Source organism: Dermacentor albipictus, chromosome 2 (assembly GCF_038994185.2).
Source record: "Dermacentor albipictus isolate Rhodes 1998 colony chromosome 2, USDA_Dalb.pri_finalv2, whole genome shotgun sequence".
In the NCBI taxonomy this organism is placed as follows: Eukaryota; Metazoa; Arthropoda; class Arachnida; order Ixodida; family Ixodidae; genus Dermacentor; species Dermacentor albipictus.
Window position 1 is genome coordinate 22,030,935 of NC_091822.1, and position 23,762 is coordinate 22,054,696.

A 23,762-nucleotide genomic window follows, 5' to 3' on the forward strand; every position below is an offset into this window, starting at 1 on the left:
GCATTTGGCACCCGCAATTTTCTACTTACGGGAAATGAACCACCAACCTGTATTAGATGTAGTGAGAGGCTGACCGTCCTCCACATCCTTCTGGAGTGTCGGACAGCCGAAGTTGAAAGAAACCTTTTCCTCTTGCATATCGCTATTGTGTCCCTCTTCACCCAGCTATGTTTCTTGGTAGAGAACTTTTTAACACCAAAGTACTCCTCGGATTCTTGGATGAGCTTATCCTACATATTAAAAGTCAATTCAATTCGTAGCGCATCCTCTTTCCAGAGGATGCCGCTGTGATATTTGTTTTGCATAGCACATGGCTCCAGGTCCTTGAGTTTCAAGATATCTAATGAGGCAGTAGAGCTTTAGCCAGTTTTAGGATCTGACATATTTTGTATATCATATCAATCTTTCGGAACGCACTTTGATGATCACTGTACACGCCATTAGTCATTGCCATAATCTTATTACGCGTAGATTTTACGCAATTTAGAGCGACTATTTTCAGGCCCCTTTATGGTCACACATGAACTTCATAGTTCTCATCACTTCACTACGATTTCTTTAACACTGGCATGGCGCTCTTTAGCCATAGCTGGCCCTCGCGCCACTAAATACCACACATTAATTCACAATCTTGTTTCAAGTTTTTGTAATAATATTGTCACGGGGATGTTGCGAGTATATAAAAACTACATTTACAATACATATACAGGATGAGTCAGAATTGTTAAGATGACTCACCACCAGCAACACGCAGCAGCCACCGTCTCCAATTTTCCCTTCCTCCTCTCTCTTCTTTCATCCTTCTGTAACAGGACCCCCGGGTGGCGAAGCGCCGTCTCGGCGCATGGCAGGCGAAGAATTTTGAGCGAAGTATCGCTTCGGTCGCGAAACGTGCACGACGTCGACAGGCGTCCGATTTGACGATGCATCAAAGGGTAGCGGCTAAATCTCGTAATTGACGTCGTTAACTTGGCGTAGGCGGTGGACAGTTTGTGCTCAGTGGCACAAGAACGCAGGAGGTCGTCAACAACTCGAGCTAAGAACGAGCGGCCACGGTCTATGAGCGACTGTCGAGGTGCACCAAGGTGGAGAATGACGTCGTGGAGGAGAAAATCGGTGACGTCAGTTGCGCAACTAGTCGGCAACGCCTTTGTTATCGCCTAGCGTGTCGCGTCATTAGTAGCGAAGGCAATCCACTTGTTCCCTCTGGTCGTTGTCGTAAAATGGCCAAGCAGGTCAAGGCCTACGCGAAAGAACGGTTCAGAGGGAACTCCCATGGGATGTAGTCGTCCGGTAGGTGCCAGGAGAGGTTTCTTCCGGCGCTGGCACAATTAGCAAGTTGCGACATAACGACGCACAGAGCAGTAGAGACCCGGCCAGAAGAAGCGGCGACGTACGCGGTCGTATGTGCGCAAAACTCCAAGATGTAGGGCCGTCGGTGCATCGTGAAGTTATTCGAGAACGACGGATCGCAGATGACGAGGAAGGACAAGCAGGAACTCAGGGCCGTGAGGGTTGATATCGCTGCGGTAGAGGATACCGTCATGCATCACGAACATGCAGCACGTGCCGGCGGCCGGCCAGATTACACTCCGGCGATGCACTGTAAGGATGCGTCGCGTTGTTGTTCAGCGCGCATGTCGGTCATATCAGTCAAAGCCATCATGCAGGTAACCGGATTATGCGCAACAGGATCGGGAGCATCCACGATGTTACGCGAGAGGCAGTCAGCGTACCTGTGGAGGGGTCCAGTCTTGTAATGGACACTAAATGAAAATTGCTGGAGCCGCAAAGCCCAGCGACCAAGCCGTCCAGTCGGAGCCCGTAGGGAAGACAGCCAGAAGAGTGCGTGGTGGTCTGGAACTACCGAAAACATGCGGCCGTACAAATATGGCCGGAACTTGGCGACAGCCCAAACTAAAGCCAATCACTCCCGCTCGGTGATGGAGTAATTTGTATCAGCAGATGACAACAGGTGGCTGGCGTAAGCTATCACGCACTCGGTATCATTTTGTTGTTGGGCGACACCAGCGCCGATTCCGTGGCCGCTTGCGTCAGTGTGGACTTCGGTCGGTGCAGACGGATCAAACTGGGCAAGTATTGGAGGGATGGTCAGAAACCCGATGAGAGCAGCGAACGCGTGAGCCTGCTCCGGGCCGCATGAGAATGGCGTCTTCTTTTTTAGAAGATCTTTCAAAGGCCGAGCAACGTCGGCGAAGGTTTTGACGGAACGACTAAAGTAAGAACGTAGGACGAGGAAGCAGGGCCCATCAGAGGCTGATTGTGGCATAGGGATACTGCGTACGGTGCGAACTTTTTCCGGATCTGGTTGGACACCGGATGCGTCAACGAGGTGTCCCAGCACGGTGATATGACGGCGCCCAAATTCACACTTCTTGGAGTTCAGTTGAAGGCCGGCTTTTTGGAATACCGCAAGAATTGCAGCGAGTCGGGTGAGGTGGCCGCCGAACGTTGGAGAAAAAACAATAACGTCGTCAAGGTAACAAAGACAGCTGCTCCATTTGTAGTCCCGCAGAAAAGAGTCCATCATATGTTCAATTGTAGCAGGAGCATGGCATAGTCCAAAGGACGTGAATTTTAATTGATACAAGTCTTCCGGCGTAATGAAGGCCATCTTCTCGTGGTCCATTTCATCAACTGAAATCTGCCAGTAGCAGGATCGAAGATCCATGGATGAGAAGCATTTAGCTCCGTGCAAACAGTCCAAGGTATCATCGATGCGGGGTAATGGGTAGACGTCTTTTCGCGTGATCTTGTTTAAGTGGCGTTAATCGACGCATAAACCCTAGGTACGGTCTTTCTTTTTCACAAGGACGAGAGGCGAAGCCCAAGGGCTGGCTGATGGCTCGATGACTCCTTTGCGGAGAACTTTGTCCACTTCTAGTTGGATGACTCGACGCTTAGCATGCGATACACGATAGGGACGCCGACGAATAGGATTCGTATCTCCAGTGTTTATACGGTAGTGAACAACAGATGTTCTGCCGAAAGGTCTGTCGCCAAAATCAAAGATGTCAGTGTACGATTCAAGCAGGAGCCGTATGTCAGTGGCTTGTGCAGAGGTGAGGTCAGGTGCAGTTATTTTCCCGAAGTCATCGATTAAAATACCAGAGCTGTCAGCTGCAATTGGCGCTAATAAGCCACTTCGGCATTCAGACTCACAATGTCAAGTTCGCAACCCCTAGAAACGCTGGCTAACAACATGCCGGCCGGAAGAACTTGAGGGCACAGGCTGAAATTAAGAAGCGGTTGAACGACGTCGTTATCAGTAGCCATGACTAACGTATGCGGAACAGCAACGTTCCTGTTCAAAAATACGTCGAGGGTGGTGTGAAGCACATATTCACCGTTAGAAACCTGTGGCTGAGCGGTCAAAATGACGTAAGTAACTGCCTCGGGTGACAGACGCACATCTTGAAGCGAGCACAAGCGCGGTGAGGCGGTGCTCGGAGCATCGACGTGTTGAGGCAGTTCTAACTGAAGAACGCCGGTCGCGCAGTCGATGAGAGCAGAATGAGTGGATCAAAAGTCCATTTGAAGGATAATGTCATGAAGGCAGTTGTCGATCAAAGCTAAGAGAACAGAAGTAGGGCGGGTCGCTATAATTAAGCGCGCAGTACACATTCCAAAAACAACCAGCACGCCACCGTCGGCTACACGAAGCACTAGGGCAGCTGCTGGGGTGAGCACCTTCTTTAAACATCTACGTAGGCTAACCTTCATCACAGATACGTGGGCTCCAGTGTCGACGAGTGCTCGGACAGGTACGCCGTCTATTCTAACGTCAATTATACTTCTCCTTGTTGGCACAGACAGATGATTTGCTGCAGTAGTCGGCAATGCAGCACCAGCTCCGAGGGATGCATTTCTTAGTTTTCTGAAAGGGTGCGGCCAAAAGCCACAGGAGAAGATATGCCACGTGGGTGTGGCGAACGGGAAGATGGGCGGCGTGTTTGCGGTGAACGAGACTGATGTCCGCGCGGCGATGGTGATCGGCTGTACCACATGCTCCTAGCGGAGTTGGTGGCGCTGTGAGACTTGGCGGTGGGCGAAACAGTGCGGGTATTTCCATCAAAACGGCTGAGGTTGGTCGGCGTGCGAGGTATTGAGGGCCACGAGTTGCGACAGTATCAGGCGACATGACCAATGCGGCGACAGGTGAAACATATTTGCTGGTTGTCCGCAGTTCTCCACTCATTAGGATTGCGATAACGTGCAGAGAAGCGTCGGGGTGGAGAGAAAATAGTAGAAGGGAGTTCGTTAGCTCTGGGATTGGCGACGTCACACACCGACTGTAAACCCATGTTTTCAAGTTCCTGGCGATCGATGCATTGTTGGAGGGAAACGAAAAATGTGGTAGCATCAGGGGCTACGCGAACAGAAAGCTGCGGGCACCATCACATCCAATTCCCGTCTAACGATTTGCACCACGTCCTCTGATGGCGACGCATGCTGCTGTGTAGGTTGATCTTCACACGTCGACCTTGCGGCAGTATAGGAAAGTCTGGCGAATGGTTGGAAGACGCATCGGCTTTTGGCCTGCTCGAATTGTCGGCACTCTTTAATGATTTCATCAACTGTAGAGCACCATTTGCACATGAACAGAATAAACGCGTCGTCAGCAATGCCCTTAAGCCCGTGACCGACCTTCTCAGTTTCTGTCATGTCGTGATCGGCTTTACGAAAAGTGCCAGCACGTCCTGGATGTACGAGACATAGTACTCCGTGGGGGATTGGGCACGGGGGCCAGGTCCTACTTTGCGGGAATTTTACGGCCGGATTATTTGCCAAACAACCCTGTCAATTTCTCTTTGTATTGGTCCCAGCTGGTTAGCTCCTCTTCGTGGATTTCGTACCACACCTTTGCCGTGCCTCTTAGGTAGAACAACAGGTTAGCTAGCATAAGTGTAGGGTCCCATCTGTTGATTGCACTGACGCGTTCGTACATGGCCGCCAACTCTTCAACGTCGGCGCCATCGGTCCCGCAGAAAGTTCCGGGATCCTTGGGTTGCACAACGACAACCGAAGGTGACAGCGACGTAGCTGGCGACGGTGACGTAGGAGGCGGCAACGACGTTGATCCCGCGTACTCACCGTAATTCATAGTGGGGACGCTGATGCGACGTCCACTGCGGAGCTCCGTTTCTAGCCGTGGTACCTCGCACCTCTCACCAATATGTTACGGGTATGTTGCGAGTACATAAAAGCTATATTTACAATATATATACAGGATGAGTCAGAATAGTTAGGATGGCTGACCACCAACAACACGCAGCAGCCAACGTCTCCGATCTTCTTCCTCGCTCTTCTTTCATCCTTCCGTAACAATATTAATCCCTTGGAAGATGTTCGGTTTCCTCCCTCAGTTATTACGGGCTTGTGCAAAAGCCTCCTGCAGAAGATGAAAAAGGAGGAAAAAGTGCGGGTGCCAAATAAAAAATGAACACGCGCGCAATATTGCCCATACATATGCTGTCATACAATACAAGGAAGATTGCAGCCAGTTGTAATGTACGTTATATGTTTTCCAGTCCACGCAAAATGGCCATGATTTGACCTTTGGTGGCGAATAAGCTGCCAACTGCATGCTCCAAGAAGCACGAAACACGCTACGCAAATTGTGCCAACCATGTGGTTTATCCTAGCCCCCTAAGCTGCGGCAGGGTGTATATTGGACAAACGGCGCGATGCTTCATCGACCGCGAAAGAGGGCTCCCTTTGGCGGTCAGCCGCAACTTTGGCAGGCCACTGCCAACGATGTAGTTGTGCGCGACTCCTGGACCAAACAACGTTTCTTAGGAAAGCAAGGAACTGCACTGAAAGGGAAATAATCGAGACTATCCTAATAAAAAGAGCAGGCAATAAGTGCGTTCGCACGCCGTCACTAGCACTGAGTGACAAAGAAATGTCACTCACAACAAATAACGTGTCATCGGCGCCAAGATGAAACGTATCCATGGCCAGTCGGTTTGCCGCTGTAATGCACGCGTGTTCACATATGCCTGCCTCGATAGTTCAGAACAGTGCAGTTACGTGGCTACCCGCTCTGATGATCACTGGCTTACGAGCGGTTGTTAGCTGCTATCAAACTTGTAAGTTACGTATAAAGTTGCGCGTTTCCTGGTGAATAGCAGTTTGATGTTGGCACGCGTATGTGTCGTTTGTGTCTAATTTCGTGCTCGCCTACCAGCATTTTGTCCTTAGGTCATGAACCAACTAGCTCAGCAGCAAGTTTTTTAAAAATATCCTGTACGGTGTTAAGCACAGTGTATATGAAGAGTGGAAAACGTAGGTTTCTTTCCATCAAGTTGAATATGACGCTTTTTCAATCATGTACTTCCAGGTAAGCCACGTTTTGCTAGAATAAAAATACAGTGTATTAAACACGAGGATTGGGCAGCTTAGGTATAGCGCGTGAAAATTGTATTAAGGCAAAGAATGCACTCCGAGATGAACATCCTTGGCGTTTTATTTTACACGACCCTTTCACTAGTCTAGAAAGTTATGCCAGCATGCGCGTTGACCTAAACTATTTGTGGAATTGCCATTGACACTTGAAAGTGTACCTATAATTACATGAACCAATTATGCGACGAAATACGGCTCAATATTGAACTCTCGTACGCAAATAATAAAAAAAACGATACAATGCAAATACTAAAATCCCTCACAAGACATCTCATGGTGAATTTAGAGGTTAGAACAATTAGCTTGAGGGCAATGAATTGACACAGCATATTTAGCCGCCCAAACACCTCGTCTATGCAGGCCTCTCGCGTTGCCCACCCGACACGTTGCGCGAGCTAGTGTCTCGTATGTGAATATTGCCATTCCCGTTGTAGTGACGCTGAACATCCATAGTGGCACAGGTCCCGGAACTAACTGTTTAATTGGGAAAGATGTGCACAGGAAAACAAGTAACCCTCAGCTTAACGATAGCGGGGAGCACAAGAAAGAAGTATTGGGTTTTACGTGCCAAAACCACTCTCTGATTATGAGGCACGCCGTAGTGGAGGACTCCGGAAATTTCGACCACCTCGGGTTCTTTAACGTGCACCTAAATCTAAGTACACTGGTGTTTTCGCATTTCGCCACCATCAAAATGTGGCTGCCGTGGCCGGGATTCGATCCGGCGACCGCGTGCTCAGTAGCCCAACACCATAGCCACGGCGGGTAGCGGAGAGTACACTCGTCGATTGTAGAATATATGGTGTGCTTGACAGAAGCGTCGGCTATTTATGCTTGGCTCATGAAAAACTCCAGCGTAATTGCTAGGGTGCGCAAAAGTTATAGAATGTACAACGCTATTCGCGTCACGCGCACGATTTGATTATAAACGGTTCGGCGACAACACACACAACAGAGAGAATCGGCTAGAAGAATGGAGAATGTTCTCATTCATGCACGAGCATCCTGCGCCGATAGCTTATGTCTAACATTTGTTGAAAGAAAGATAACCGAAGAAAAATGAGTACACGTGCGAATGCCCTCTCTTAAAAAGCATCATTCTGACGCTGGAAGTACAACACAAAAGCGAAAACGAAAAGTACATGTAGTAAAGAAAATCAACAAAGCAACAAGGATACAAAGCCCTAATCTTTGTCAACATGAATAAAACAAACTCGCAGTTTCACCCGAAAGGCGAATCATCGATTGCGATAGCAAATTAGCAGGCAGCAATGATATTTATTTATTTATTCAAAATAACCCTAAAGTGCCCTCTCGGTGACGGTATTGCGTAAGGGGGGAGGGGAGGTAAGCGAAGATACTCTTATAACAATTTGTTAGAAAAACGCAACAAACGTGACAATATACGCAAACATGATTCTATGTAGTGAAATCAAACACTGGATAAAACCAAATTAGCACATAGATTGAAGAAATTAGAAAATTGAAGCACCTAGAATTCAGAATACATCAAGGTAGTCAAAAGATAATAATTGGAAATTATAACGGATGGAGTGTGAGTGTGCCAGAGGAATAAAAAGAAAAGTTCACATTACACAGAGACTTCACGTTCTAGTATACATAAGCAGCACTTGCTGAAATTTATCGGGGTGAGCTTCAGTAGCAATGTCTGACGATAGGCTATTCTAGTAAGGTATTGTTCTGGCTATAAATGATTGCGCGTAAAGAGCTCAGTGACACACCATGCGTTTGTCTTTAAAAGTGTGATCTCGACGAGGGAAAATGACAGAGTATGACTATTATCTACACAGCTTTTGTAGACGACTTGTACCACTGAAGCAAAATCGTCTTCTGTCGCCTCAATGAAGAGAAGGTAGTTCTCGAGGTACCTGAACACCTTCTTGGCGTGAACCGTTGGCAGGTCCTTTTCAATGTATAATTTGAATGGTCGCACGCTCACAAAGGAACTACCGGAGAACAAGACCTTGCGCTTTGTGTACTTTCTCCCATTGTTCAAGAAAGAACATGTATTTTAGAGGTATGCACCCCGCTCAACAAAAAGTATCTTGCCTTGTTTGTCGACTCACGCAATGTCAATCAATCAATCAATCAATCAATCAATCAATCAATCAATCAATCAATCAATCAATCAATCAATCAATCAATCAATCAATCAATCAATCAATCAATCAATCAATCAATCAATCAATCAATTTTATTTTTATTCTGTCAAAGATACAGAAAGAAAGACTGACAAAGAGCTGCTTGTAAGAACAAGTTGACTAGGTAACAGCCCCATAAAAAAATTTCGGAGCGGCAACAGCACTACTGTAAAATACTTCAAAAATTGAAACTTCACAGAGAGCGTTGTATTATAGGGCACACACTAAGGTATGGAAATGCAAAGTTAATACAAAAAAGTTAAAGCAGTTTTTACAATCGTCATATAAATAAACACGAAGAGTTCCTTCGAAAAAATGAATATCTGAAATGTTGTCACTCGTCCATACACAAAATTGCCCAAACTGCCACGCTTTTGTCAAAAAACAAATATCTGGAATAATTACACTGACAATACAAGAAAAAGCATAGAGATCAACTTGTTACAAGCAGTTACCTACAAGCAGATGAAACAATTGGATACGATTATGGATTTGATAAATGAGATAAGCTTTGTAAGAAGTGTTAAGTAGTAGAAAACTCAGAGCTATACATCACTGTATATAACTTGCGGATATCCTGACGTGAGCAATAAAACAAGTCAAAAGTGTTAAGGTTATAGTGATTCAGAAGGGAGGCAAGAGTGTAAGACAAGCCAAGAGGGAAATCGCATAAGCCGCCTTCCATAATGCACTGCAAAGATCATGCAAGAACGAGATTGAAATAGCCTTTGAAAGCCATGTACAGCGGCTTTTGCGGGCTGCTTTTCCGAGCGTCCTCCTGGTACAGCTAGCGGAAGACATGTTAGCGGAAATGCACCCAAGAAGGAAGATACGGAAAAGCAAGATCAATAATTCGAAGACGGCTGCCATTCCCTATGGGCACGGGGTGTCCCACAGAATGAAAAAGGCCGCGGGAAGGGCGGGCGTTTCGGTTGAATTTTTTTCAGCCACAGGAAAGCTGAACACCTTATGCAGAAGGTCTCCGCCAAGACAATCCCCACAAAAAGGTTGCGACACGAAGTATCAGGAGCCCCTCACCAGCTGCATCACAGGAGTCGTTTACGAAATACCCGTGAAGTGCGGGCGTTCCTAAGTAGGACAAGTGGTACGCAGCCTCAATGATCGCCTCCGGGAGTACGTCAACAACATAAAATTAAAGCAGCAATCTTGCTCTGCATTGCAGGGCGTGTAAATGCATCCCCTATTATAGAAAAGTAACTGTCATCGAAAAGCGCGCTGACCAGCGCACCCATGAGATTATAGAAGCATTTGCCATCACCCAACGTGGTTCTTCATGCATCAGTTCACCATCCATCCAGTTATTAGACATGGAAATCGCGTATCTGGAAATGTAACCGATCTCAGCCCACTTGCAATCTCAAGTCATTATTTTCGTGTTTTCGTGTCAATTATCTTTTTACTATTACTTCTCTGCCTATGTGTTCTGCGCTCGCGCAGTAAGCATACTTGTAGAAGTCAGCGCCAGTCTCATGTGCCTCTTTTCTGTGTCCCGTTATTCGAGCTGTTTGATAAAGCATTGCTCGTACCAACAAGCGCGGCTAGCTACTATTCGGAGGAGAATATGTTCGGCATTCAATGCTATACATATGTCAATGTACCAACTACGCTTCATCGGTCATATATACTCTTGAGCGGCTCGCTAAAGATTTTTCCAGCGTTGTCGTTCAGCCCACGGACGTCTACCATAGTGACGAGAAAGGGATGATCACGTAGTAAAATAAAAGACCGTAGAACCACGAAGTCACGTGTATCTGTCTGTATTCAAGCAATATAGGGATTACCATATATTGACTCAAAATAGTCATCACTATACACATCTTCGCTGGTCATCCATCTTCACATAGTGGAATTGCACTAATTTTTTAACTAAACGTCATTTTATGCATTGAAGCATGAAAGTAACTGGACCGCCAATGTATTTCTTCGCAAAGTTCGGGAATTCCGGCGTGAAATGCAGTATCCTCGTTTCATTGGTCTAGGAATCTTTCACCCTCCTCAGCATACCGTAGCAGATCCCCCGCCATGGTTGCTTAGTGGCTATGGGGTTGGGTTGCTAAGCACGGGGTCGCGGGATCGAATACCGGCCACAGAGGCCGCATTTAGATGTGGCAAAATGCGAAAACATCCGTGTACTTAGATTTAGGTGTACATAAAAAACCCCAGAGGCCCCAAATTTGCCAAGTCCATCACTACGGTGTGCATCATAATCAAATGGTGGCTTTGCCACGTTAAACCCCTTAATTTAAACCATTCCAAATGATTCAGAGAAGTAACCATTCTCTTGCCTTTGATCATGTCATCCTGCTGCTTACGCCCCCACCGACATGAAGCCCTCCAGTACCCTAAGGAGCCGTGAATGATGACGTAAGCACTGCCATACGAAATGCCAAGCTCTCGGGAAATATCTTTTAGGTGCACGCACCGATCCGGTTTCACCATTGTATCGCCGCGGGAAATGTCAGTCAGTGACGCAAGCCGCTGCGCGGTCATTGTCATGCAAGCCGCTGCCCGGTCGTTGTCATGCAAGCCTTGGCGGACTTTTGCGAACTCGCGACACCACCACCTCACACTTCCCAAAGCAAGACAGCTTTCCCCATACGTCGGATGCATTTCCCTGTGAATTTCTATGGGTGTTCGTCCAAATTGCTCCAGAAAACGACGACTCCCACTTCGCCGCTCGTACGCCGTGGATGCGTGAAGCACACCCGCCGTCTTCAACAATAGAGTCACTGGCAAAAATTTCAGAGTACCGCAAAGGTCGGGATTTGACTGGCAACACTGAGCGGCCACCGCCATATACCTTCCAAGCCGACTGCGTCGCGGGAAGGCCGCCGTGTTGGAAGAGCTTGATATTCGGTGACACAACGGGCTGAGTGTTTACTGAAGTGCAAATACTTTGTGCCGGAGATAATGGTTGCTAAGAACGAAAATAAAATGTTATTTTGTGCGAAGTAATGCAGCCGGTGGTTGTTTTGCACGCCGATCGTGTTTACTGCTGGAACTGTGCCACGATTGTGGGCAGTAGCTTAGCGCTGCTATCGGGAGCTTATGCATGCGTTTTTTTCCACTTCCGCGGAGCGTGCTACGAAGGAAAGATTTCGTCACTTCGAGCCGGAATGAGGCAAGCTTGTGCTTTTGGGCATGAACATCGTGGACCGCCGTCGGCTTCTATTGAATGTTTTCAGTCAGGACGAAACTAACACCTGACAGTGTCACAGGCACGTACGTTCATTGTATAATTTCACAAGCTAAATTGGATACATTTCATTTAGTTTGCAAACGGATACCACGCGTTCTGGATTCTGCCGGGCGACTTCGTCCGCCGTATACGCACGACACACTGCGACTGCCGTGTGCGCACCGGTGTTTGCGCCGTGATCGTAACACGATCTGTGCACAGCAGGCGTAAACACCAACTTCGATTACCATTTGGCGTACTAAATCTTGTGGATGGCCAATATGAGACATTTGCGTGATTGCAGCAACGTATATGTACTTCTGTACCCTGATAATGAGCGAAAGTTTGCTACATTGTGATTTATGACGCGGCTGTCTAGTGCGTTCGTGAGCGGCTACTCTTCTAATTTTATTTATGACTGTTTTCTTAGACTGCCAAGATTTACTGCCTGTGTAAAAAAAAAGCAGGAACGCCCGCTGGTGACGCAGCACCTTTTTTTTCTAAGTTACATAGGTGATGTATAACATTCTTGTGCTTTTAGAGCGGTTTATGTAACATTCATAGTGACAGAGTGAAACTAAAGCTACTGGGTGTTCTGTTGTTTTGTATTTCTTATTATGCATCAAGCACAACATTATTTGGGTATGCACCGTAGCATTTCAACATAAAACATAATATGTATGCTAACTTCAGTTCATTGCATGTGCTTGGCTTACAAGCTCAAAATTTGAAGCATGTGTTGCTAATATCACCTGGCCATTGATTTTAAGCTCGAAATGCGTATGTATAAATGAGCAAAGGATAAGTGGAAGAAAGGAAGTATCATGAGCCTCGTATTGACCATGTTTGTTTTGACTGCGATCATCACGATCTGCCAAAAACAAGTGCCATATGGGTCGAGTGACTCGAGGCGAGAGCGCGTTCACGTGCGCGGAGAAATCATGCGAGTACCTGGTGCTCGTGAGAACGCGGAATTCTCGCGCGACAAGTGTGCCTTCGCGTGCCACGAGCACGGAATAACCGCGTGTGTTGAGCAACAAATGCGTACCCGTGTGCCCGCGTCAAACGTGCAAGACGCGAACGATCCCTGCAGTGAACTATTTTCGTAGCATTGCTAGCACCGCGTGCACTTCGCGTAAATATCTGCTAAAACAGTGCCGAAAAGCACAAGCAAGGTGTACTTATAGCTCGCACACGCGGCTGCTTTTTGTAGGCTTGAAGTTCTCCCGGCCGATTCTGTGTAACTACGCAGAACGACGCCCTCGGTCATTTTTCCCGGTCGGAATCTAGAAAAAAGTATTTCCAGACTCTGTTCGGTTGCTGCATCCGAAGGCGCAGCAGGCAGGCATGATTTCCTTGCAGTCAAACGCGAGCGCGACAATCGGAACACCAAAAACGCAGGTAACCTGCGCTGCCTGCGCTCTAACTCAGCCGGCCCGCCCGGCGCTTGTAAGGTATATGGCACTCCAAAGTCACGTGGTAAGGTTGGGCCAATGAACGCGTCGGCGGCGCGGGCAAAACGAATGCGGTACTCTGAAATTTTTTCCAGTGACTCTATTCAACAACTGACAGCAGCGCCGTGCCGCGGAGCTACCGGCCGATAAGGTCAGGCCGGTCGGGCTGGTCCGACCTTATAAGGTCGGGCCGGTGGAAGAAACATCGATAGCTTGGAATTAATTTGTTAATTCCGCATTTACAGCCGTAATTTGCCAACAAAAGATAGGGAGAAAGGCTTTGGATTTGGCCTAGCATATAGACCAAAGTAGGATGTGTGCAAATGATCCCGTCCAGTAACACCGTAGAAGTGTGAGGGACAAGGCGTAGGGTGCCTTGATGTGCTCTGTAGGAAGTGCAAGTGTAGTGATTATCGTAGTGCTGTTCCCAGTTCCGGCCAAACTGCAGACCCGTGTGTGAAATCGAGCTGCGTGCCAATGCACCGAAAATGCACCATTGCCACGAGAAGCAGGTTCCCACTGACCCGTGAAATCAATGAACCAGATATGATTGATAGTTAAGGGGAAAACTGTGTGTCCAAACCATCAATTGCTATATATTTGGGGGAATTGATTACGTGTGTCGTCACTGAATCTTTTGATGGGTGCGTTTGCGTAATGTGCAGCCACGCCTTCCCTTTATATCCCGCTTCTCCGTTTTCAATATATTGATTCAAGTTAGCGCTCGCGTGTCTCCCGTCTTCTTTCACCGCCTTCGTGCTGTCGTTCGCGTTAGGTTTTTGGTCCTGTTGATGCCAGCTGTGTTTTCTCCACTACAATATCTCGCCAATGACGTAAAACGTATTGTTGTCAGTACAGCGCCCGTCATATTCACTTCGGCCTTCCTTTGTTGCCTTCGTACTATTGATCGAAGATGCCGTTCACAATTTCTGACATGGAATAGAGACTGGCTTGAGACACATTTTTCTTCGCCACTTCCAGGTTGGCCATTGGCCAAGCACGCTACTGGGCCTCGCGTGGGGTGGAGCACGTGACCTGCCTGCAATTTATCCGGAACACCGTCCGGATGTACTATACGGTGAGTGGGGAATTTCAAGATCGAACAGTGTGCTAGCAAACGAAATTTTTTCTTAGCACTTAAGAACATAATTTGTTGAACAACTAGTCACGGTGATCCAAACGTCGTGTGCCCTAAAATGGAATTAGCAACCAGATCTAATTTGGACCAAGTGAAGACAGAGACTGAAAGACCGGCGCGATGTATTTCAGGTACGTGGTCATACTTTTATTAGACATGCGCATGCGCGACAGAATAGATCGTCCAAGGAGCGTTCGGCGTCGTTGTTGCTTTCCAGCAGGTAGTGGCGGAATTCACGTCTGGAAGAGGAGCACTCCTCATTGTTCTGGTACCACGAACGAGTGCCACCCTCCAGACTTGGTCACGTCGTTGCACTTGTTAAGAGTGGCGACATGTTTGTAACTAACCCAGTGAGTTCTACATGTCCGCGAACGTGTCACTGTAGAACAGCTTCCTGGAACTTGCAATCAGACCACTTTTTGCCTTCCATACTGTTTTCTAAAGCCGTCAACGTAGCCTTCAGAAGCCCACACTCATCCGCTTATACTTCGGCTGACCCGATCAACAAGGCCTTCTGCTTGAGGGGTTTGGGCCGAGGATACCCAGCACATTCACTAGCTTGTCACGCACTACAAAAAATTTGCGTAGGCTGAATAGAGAAGATCACGGAGTGCAGGCGTGCTTCGTGTCGGCTCCTCTATTTTCCCATGTTTTTGGCGGATTATCGAGCTTCTCGTGGTAATTCTTCCTACCAGCGATCGGCGGACTCATCAGGACTCCCCCGATACCAAGTCTCGCCAGGTGGGCCGATAAGCAGCGCCTTTTGTCCCGCAACGCAGGCGGGGCAAGCTAAGCCTATCTCTACGTAGGCCACTATTGCCCGGCCGCCGCGGCGGCGGGGCGTGCCAAGCCTACAGTGTCGCCGGACCTCATTGGAGCTCCCAGTCACCGACGGCAAAGTGTATCATATCCTGACGTTAAATGGAAGTTGTCCAGGTAGACGGAACAGATATTAGGCCGGAAGACTTCGGCGAGGGAGCGGGGTGGTGCGATGTCAAGAAGAAGAAACAGGCCGACGGTGCGACCGAGTCGGCGCATAACCAGCATGTGCACATGCAGCGACGGACGGTAGCCACGTCGACTACGGGAGTCACTACAGCGCAGTACAAAAGGAAGTACGCCCGTCAAGTGCATGCAGCAGGTTGCCATGGCAAGCCGAATGCCAGAGTTACCGCTTGACGATTACAAAATCGTCGTACGCCCCCGAGGCGGCTTCAACGTGCGCGATTACGGGACGGATCGCATTTACTGCTGCCTACGTAACGCGGCGAGTGTAGGCAGAGAAGCGGCCGGGGAAGATAGCATCTGCCTCAACGTTAAGCAGAACGTGGTGGTGCTCAGCACGTCGTCTGAAGACAGAGCCAAACGCTACGGAGCCATTAGCAAGCTTTGCATCGGAGACCGAGAGTTCGAGGCGAATAGCTATCAAGCCGCCCCGGAGAACACTTCCAAGGGCCCGATTAGGAACATTTCCAAGAGCGAGAGCCCGGCAGACATCATCGTTAATCTAGTGACGTAGCGCAACCCCGGAGTGCTGCACGCGAAACGCATGAGCAACACGGACAACATAATCGTTTTGTTCGACGGATTCCACGTACCGAGATACGTATATTACGGACCTATGCTCGTCAGATGCTCCCTCTACAGGAAGCAGATTGACGTGTGCTGCGAGTGCGGAAGGCTGGGACACCGCGCCGACGTAGAGCATAGAGCAGCAGCGACAAACTCAGCATCAGCAGGTAGGGCGCAGCCAGCGAACGAACAGGGTACGTGCCACGCGATGGCAACGGGGCTTTTCAGCCTGCCGATCTTCGTCACAATCACCCCCGGAATTGAAGAGTAGCCATCCTGGCGACCTAGGAAGAGGTTGGCGGATCGTAATACTGCTTTAGCCGGTCCATGTGCACAGTCTCTCGCCCACGACGACGCAGATCGGAAGATGGCGATACGGGTTCGACCACGTAGTTCACTGGTGATGTTTGTGCAACCACGCGGTAGGGCCCGTGGTACTTCGGGAGGAGCTTGGACGAAAGGCGAGGAGCAGCAACAGGCGGGACCCAAAGCCACACGAGTGAGTCGACGGGGAAAGGGTGAGGAGGAGGATTGAGGTCACGGCGTTCTTTTTGGCGGCACTGTTGAGCAGACGTCAAAGAACGGGCCAGTTGGCGGTATTTCTCGGCGTGCTGAGAAACCGTAGCAACAGGTGAGCATTCAGCAGGGTCCGGCCGGTACGGGAGAACCGTATCAATGGTGCTGGAGGGATGGCGGCCATAAAGCAGAAAGAATGGTGAGAATCCGGTAGTGGCTTGAGAGGCAGTGTTATATGCGTAAGTGACGAACGGAAGTACAAGGTCCCAGTTGGAGTGGTCAGATGCAACATACATTGATAGCATGTCACCAAGAGTTCTGTTGAATCGTTCTGTTAAGCCATTGGTCTGTGGATGATAAGCAGTAGTAGTGAGGTGAATAATTTGGCACTCAGATAGGAGTGACTGCAGGACATCTGGGAGGAATACGCGGCCCCGATCGCTCAACAGTTCACGAGGTGCGCCATGGTGGAGAACGAGGTTGTTTAGAATGAACGAGGCGATGTCTTTTGCTGATGCGGCAGGCAAGGCGGCGGTTTCAGCATACCGTATCAAATGATCTACGGCAACAACAATCCATCGTTTGCCAGCGCCAGTAGATGGAAGAGGCCCATATATATCAATGCCGACACGGTCAAATGGCTGAGCTGGGCAGGGAAGTGGTTGGAGAGGTGCGGTGGAGAGATGCGGGAAACATTTGCGCCGCTGGCGGGCAATGCAGGATCGTACGTATTTGTGGACGAAGGTGTACATCCCTCGCCAATAATATTGTAGGCGAAGCTGTGTGTAGGTTTTTGACACTCCGCCGTGACCACACTGCGGGTCAGAATGAAAAGCGGAGCAGAACTCTTGTCGTAGGTGGCGAGGCACTACTAAGAGCCAGTTGCGGCCGTCATTGTGGTAGTTGCGGCGGTATAAAAGTCCGTCTCGGATTGTGAAATGCTGCGCCTGTCGGCGTAGCGCTTGAGGTGCCGAAGTTGCCGGAGGATGTGACGAAACGTCGAACATCATGACGATCCATGGGTCTTTTCGTTGCTCCGATGCCATGTCCAGGATGTCAAGTGGTGAGATGTCATGTCTGTCGGTAGAAATGCTGCTGTCTGAAGTAACTGGGGAGCGCGAGAGGGCATCGGCGTCGGCGTGTTTGCGTCCAGAGCGATAGACGACACGGATATCATATTCCTGGATTCGGAGGGCCCACCGAGCGAGGCGGCCCGACGGGTCTTTTAGGCTGGACAACCAGCAAAGACCGTGATGATCCGTCACCACCTCAAAGCGTCGACCGTAGAGATATGGACGAAATTTTTGAAAAGCCCATACGATAGCCAGGCACTCTTTTTCTGTTACTGAGTAATTGGCCTCAGGTTTCGTGAGAGCACGACTAGCATAGGCGACTACGTATTCGGCATTAGTGTTCTTGCGTTGTGCGAGCACGGCACCAAGGCCGACACCACTGGCGCCAGTGTGAAGTTCTGTAGGTGCGCTGGGATCAAAATGGCGCAACATTGGCGGAGACGTGAGTAGGTGACGAAGAGTCGTAAAGGCATCATCAGAGGCTTCCGACCAAGCAGAAAGTTCATTGTCGCCTTGGAGAAGTTGGTTTAGTGGTGCGATCACAGTAACGAAATTGCGAACGAAACGTCGAAAATAAGAGCACAGGCCCATGAAGCCGCGTAGTGCTTTCAAGTTAGTGGGCTTTGGAAATTCGGATACGGCGCGAAGTTTAGCAGGATCAGGAAGAATACCTTCTTTGGAGACAACGTGGCCTAATATTGTCAGTTTTCGAGCTGCAAATCGGCACTTCTTAAAGTTAAGCTGGAGACCAGCACTCCGGAGACAGGTCAGAACTCCGGAGAACAGGTCAGACAGGTCAATGTAAACACCGAAGATGGGTCGGAAAATCAGGAGAAAAGACGACAACGTCGTCGAGGTAGCAGAGGCAAGTATGCCACTTCAGGCCGCGCAGGATGCCATCCATCATGCGTTCGAAGGTGGCGGGCGCATTGCACAGACCGAACGGCATTACAGTGAATTCATACAAGCCGTCTGGTGTTACAAACGCGGTTTTCGAACAGTCAGTGTCAGCCATGGGCACCTGCCAGTAGCCAGAGCGGAGATCTAAGGAGGAAAAAAACTCCGCTCCCTGCAAACAGTCAAGTGCGTCGTCAATACGTGGCAACGGCTATACATCCTTTCGGGTAATCTTGTTAAGCCTTCGATAATCGACGCAAAATCGTATGGTGCCGTCTTTCTTTGTGACTAGGACGACTGGTGATGCCCAAGGACTACTAGAAGGCTGGATGACACCGCGAGTGAGCATATCGTTCACCTGGTCATTGATAACTTGTCTTTCAGGCGCCGATACTCGGTAGGGACGCTGTCGAATTGGTGCATGGCTCCCAGTGTCGATACTGTGCTAAACAGTCGTTGTGCGGCCGAGTGATGTTGCTTGGCAGTCAAAAGACGAAGGCAAAGCTTGGAGCAAGCGAAGAAGTTCGTCGCGCTGCGTCGTCGTAATGTCACTGGCAATAGCTGGCGTAAAAAAACGCGGCAGTGACTGAGGAGGCGATGCCTCGAGAGCAGTAAGATAAGTGGAGTCGTCCATCGTGTCAAATATTGAAGATGAGGTCACTGGCTCTGCTTTGCCAAGGCTTTCACGGCGGCGTAATGTAATTGGTTCAGCCGATGGGTTGGAGACGCACATGAGAGAGGCGCCAGCTTTGAACTCGAGGACGGCGAACGGCAGTCGTAGTGAACGGCGGCGAACTAAGAGTTCGGACGGAGCGAAGAGTACTGTGCCGTCATCTACAGATTCGCAAGAGATACTGACAAGAGTGGAAGACCAGGCAGGTATAACGGTGTCGTCTGAAACAGCGATTTTGCGACAATGGCCCTTACGGTCAGTGATAATATCGGTCGAAAACTGAAACAGCTCGATTTCAGCGCGGGCACAGTCAATGATCGCATGATGTGTGGAGAGAAAGTCCCAACCTAATATGACATCGTGTGAACATGATGGCAACACGATGAATTCTATGATATAGAGGACCTCCTGAATTACGACACGAGCAGTGCAGGCGCCGTAAGCTCGACGTGCTGCGCGTTGGCAGTGCGAAGAGGCAGTCCAGAAAGCGGCGTCGTCACTTTTACGATCTTGTGGCAAATACCGGCATCTATCGCTGAAAGTGCAGCGCCGGTGTCGACAAGTGCTAGGGTCAATGTTCCTTCGATTGCGACTTCAATAACATTCTTCGGGGAAGTGTGAGGCCTTATACATTTCGCAGGCACCGCAGTTCTCGCCTCCTGAACTGCGATATTTAGTTTTCCTGGCGCAAAGGGCTCCGCTGCCGGTGCATGGGGGAAAGCGAGCGGCGGCGAGGAGAAGGTGAACGAGGAGTGGCGGAGAATGCGGTCTCGACGGCAGGAGGAGATTCAAATGTGTCCGAATAGTTGCGGCGTTGTTGGAAACGTGGCGCATACGGAGGCACATTGTTCGGGACGCTAGTTGTAAGCAGGCGACAGTGACGTGCCACGTGTCCAGCACGGCCACAATAAAAACAAATCTGACGGTTGTCTTCCGTGCGCCAATGGTCTTGAGGTCGTGCATAGTTCACCAGTGGACGGACTGGAGCGGATACGGGTGGGCGCAAAGGTGGGCGAAGGGGGCCGTATAGGTCTGTGGCGCAGGCCTCATCGCGACTTCGGCGTACGTCAGGGGAGCGGCCGTCGGAGCCTATTGAAGAGAAGGCGAAATGTGGTCGGCTACCTGCTCCTTGATGATAGATTGTAGAGCGGGCGCCAACGGAGTACTCGGATGGCCGTGTGTAACTGGAATCAAGGAAAGCTGACGAGCCACCTCTTCACGGACGAACTCCTTGATCTGTAGCAGCAGCGAAGTGTTATCCGGGGCAGCAGCCAAGCTCGACATTGAAGTGGCCTGAGGTGTATATTGGCGGGTGGCTACGCGTTGTTTGCGCAGTTCGTCAAAGCTTTGACACATACTGACGAGTTCAGAGACTGTCGAGGGATTTTTCGCCAACAGCATCTGCAAGGCGTCGTCTTCAATGCCTTTTAAGATATGGCGGATCTTCTCGGCATCAGCCATTGTGCCGTCAACGCGGTTGCAGAGGTCGACAACATCTATATAACTTCTAAATGTCTCCCCGCACTGTTGCGCACGGCCACGCAAACGTTGCTCGGCGCGAAGCTTGCGAACCGCGGGGCGCCCAAATACCTCTGTCACGTTAGTCTTGAAGGCCGCCCATGTCGTCAGATCACGTTCGTGGTTGCGGTGCCACACGCTGGCGACACCGCTCAAATAAAACGACACGTAATTAAGTTTTTTGGTGTCGTCCCAGTGGTTGTGGATGCTCACCCGGTCGTAGTCAGCGAGCCAGTCTTCGACGTCATGGTCTTCGGTACCACTGAAGATGGGTGGGTCGCGTTGCCGCAACGGGCCGGGGCAGACCACGGTATTCATCGGGGCGGTGGGTTGTGGTTGTGGTGGTCCTTCTTCCGGCATTATGAAGACGGGCTGCAGTGTCCGATTACGAAGTTGCAGAATTCTGGTTGTACCCAGCAGCTCCACCAATTGTAAGGGGGGGGGGGGAAGTATTCGGCTCGTAGAGAAGCAGCGACAAACTCAGCACCAGCAGGTAGGGCGCAGCCAGTGAACGAACTGGGTACGTTCCACGCGATGGCAACGGGGCTTTTCAGCCTGCCGATCTTCTTCGTAACACATGAAACAAGTTCTAATCCTTAAAAAAAACACTGCAGTATGCGACTGATAATGCGTTGTTTCAGAACATTCCATTTTTTTTGTTCTTTTTTGGGTTTTTTATTTGTAACCCATCACGAGGAGCCTCACGTGCTGTTGGCGCGCAGCCAAGCATGGACGGAACGCGCGGAATGCTCGCTTTTCTTGGCCGAAGTTCTTGCGTAGCTTCCACAGCGTTGACTGCTATGTATGGAACGGAGTATAGTTCCGTTGAAAACCGCGTTTTTTTTCGCGATTTAAGGAACTAACTACGTGACAGAGTTTCAATTTAACGAAGTGTTCGGTCATTTCAAACGTGCATTTGGAGCCTGTACGGCTAGTAAATCAGGCAGAATCTATGTCGGCTGAGGCAAAGGTTATTGCAAGCATCCTTTTACCTGAAACGTTTGAGTGGCAAAACCACTGTCGAAGCGCGCGCGCCGGGACGCAGTAGGCAGGAAGCACCGCTGCGCCATTTGTCGGGTTTGTAAACAACTCGGAGAGACACGAGAGAGCTGGCGATTCCTTCTGGGCAATAGGGATGGGGAGGGAGTGAACGTGCGGTAACCTGGGACGCTATAACGTAAAGCGACTCGAAGCTTTTCTATTCAAATTCTGCAATCATCCCTCCGCCATTGGCCAACAACAACGTTCTTTAACCGTGCCCACTTCGCCTGTCTGTCACGCGACATCACGAAAACCGCGGTAACCCCCTGTTTTATATGATGTGAACACACTGATTATTCATGCCTGCAAAAAACAAAAGAAAAACAGTTATTTCTGATTCGACGCCTTTTCGCCATTAGACATCGGCAATTGGTCAAAAGTTTTCGGGCTGCACCCACTTCACCTGCCTGTCACGCGACGTCACAAAACCGCGAAAACTCACCGCTTCAAAGTGACGTGTACGCGTTAAAGATACATATTTATGCCGAACAAAGCAGAATTTTTCTCTGAATAGCCGCAGGCTGTCCCGTTCCGAAAGAAATAAAAGATGGCTGCAGCCGATGGCTCAGACACCGACTACTCGCACCTGCCGGAGAGCATGCGTTTATTTGCGTACGATAATATTTTTTGGTGGCTATGTAACATTTTCGAGCTCTTTCGGCACGTTTACGACATCGCCCAGTCAACGTTTCTTAGCTGATGATAATTTTTAGTGGCATTTTTAGCCTTCCGTTACATGCCGCCGCGATTTTTGACGAGCCACCCCAAGCTAAGTAAGCGGTCGCAGACGCCGCACCACTCTCTTCATCCGGTTATTGATTTTCAGTGCAGTGGGTCGGACCCATCGAATCCCACTCCACTCGAGCCGTGCTCCTCGCCTCTTATCAGCCACTTAGATAAGACAAGCCGCTCAGTGCAGGCAATGTTATTCGTTTTTAAAGTAAACAAAAGTGACCTCCTATAAACGAGGAATGCATTTGAGTGGTCTCTTTAAACAACCCTGCGGGTCACCGTCCGATGTTTGCGTCGGCGGTTACGCAAATTTGACGTCAGGAGATTGGAATAAAAACATACTGAAAAAGTTTTACGTCATAGGGCCCCAGCGGACTACGGGGGCACAGGTAATGCTAGCAGGACCCCATGGTTGAGAAACTGAGAGCAAGGCGGCACACAGACGTCTATTTCTGGTAAGCTCACCGATGGCTTTTAATGGCGGAGCCAACAAGCCTAGAGCAGCAAAAAAGCGAAGGTCTTCGTCGTCTCCAAGGCCACCATCAGTGTCCTCTTCTTCGAACGTGTGATAATATAACAATATTGTGACAACTGTGACAATATGTATTGTTTGTGAGTAAAGTACACAGTTCGTTTACGGCCCTCACTAGGTTAACGTCAGTTGCCCCAGTGTGCTGGAGAAGGCCACCAGCTTTCTTGCTACCGAAAACACAGGTGGTGTCGGGAATGGGATCCTGTTTTCGAGCAAATGTTCACTAAAGCATAACTGCGTCAGCAGGCCGATTGGAAGACGCGACGAACGGGAACCGTACAGGAGCCTAAAGAAGCATTGTCCTGGAGAGGCTTCGTCAGCTCGGCAACATTGGTTGTCTTTTATTGCGATAGCAAATATATGGACACTCCAGGCGCATTCATGCCGTCGCCGTGAGGTTCTGTATAAAGTCCAAGGGCGATAAAATCGTCGCTATATGTGCGAGTGAAAGGTTGCGAGAGTGAGCGGCCGAACGCGGCACAGAGACTGACCTGCTGTTCCCGGTGTGTCCCCAGCTCCCTGCGCTGCGGAGCCGGCTGGAGTTTATAAGTTACATGGGAATAGACACCCTATAAGCACCCGCTGCCACGCTGGCAACTTTACTGAGGACTGCCACCTGTCCCGCATGGTGGAGTTTATTAGGCCACATCCTCCCTATTTCTCTATCATCTTTCACGTCCCCTTCCCTCTCTCCTGACGACGCTTCGCCGTGCTCCCTCAGGGGTAGCAGAATCAAGCTTCTTTCATTTCTTTAGATCCCTATCTCTCTCAATCTCTCGTGCGCGAGCGAGGAAGGCGGGCTGGAAGCGCGCCCTCTCCTTCCGCG

At 49.5% G+C, this 23,762-nt stretch overlaps 1 protein-coding gene across 1 annotated transcript in view; it reads left to right on the forward strand.

Moving 5' to 3' along the window:
• Positions 1-23,762, forward strand: part of LOC135897944 (cytochrome P450 3A9-like) — a 336,077-nt gene that overhangs the window by 37,233 nt on the left and 275,082 nt on the right. The window contains exon 2 of the mRNA XM_070532782.1: positions 14,226-14,322. Within this exon, the coding sequence (XP_070388883.1) occupies positions 14,226-14,322 (97 nt within the window). The remainder of the gene's footprint in view (positions 1-14,225; positions 14,323-23,762) is intronic.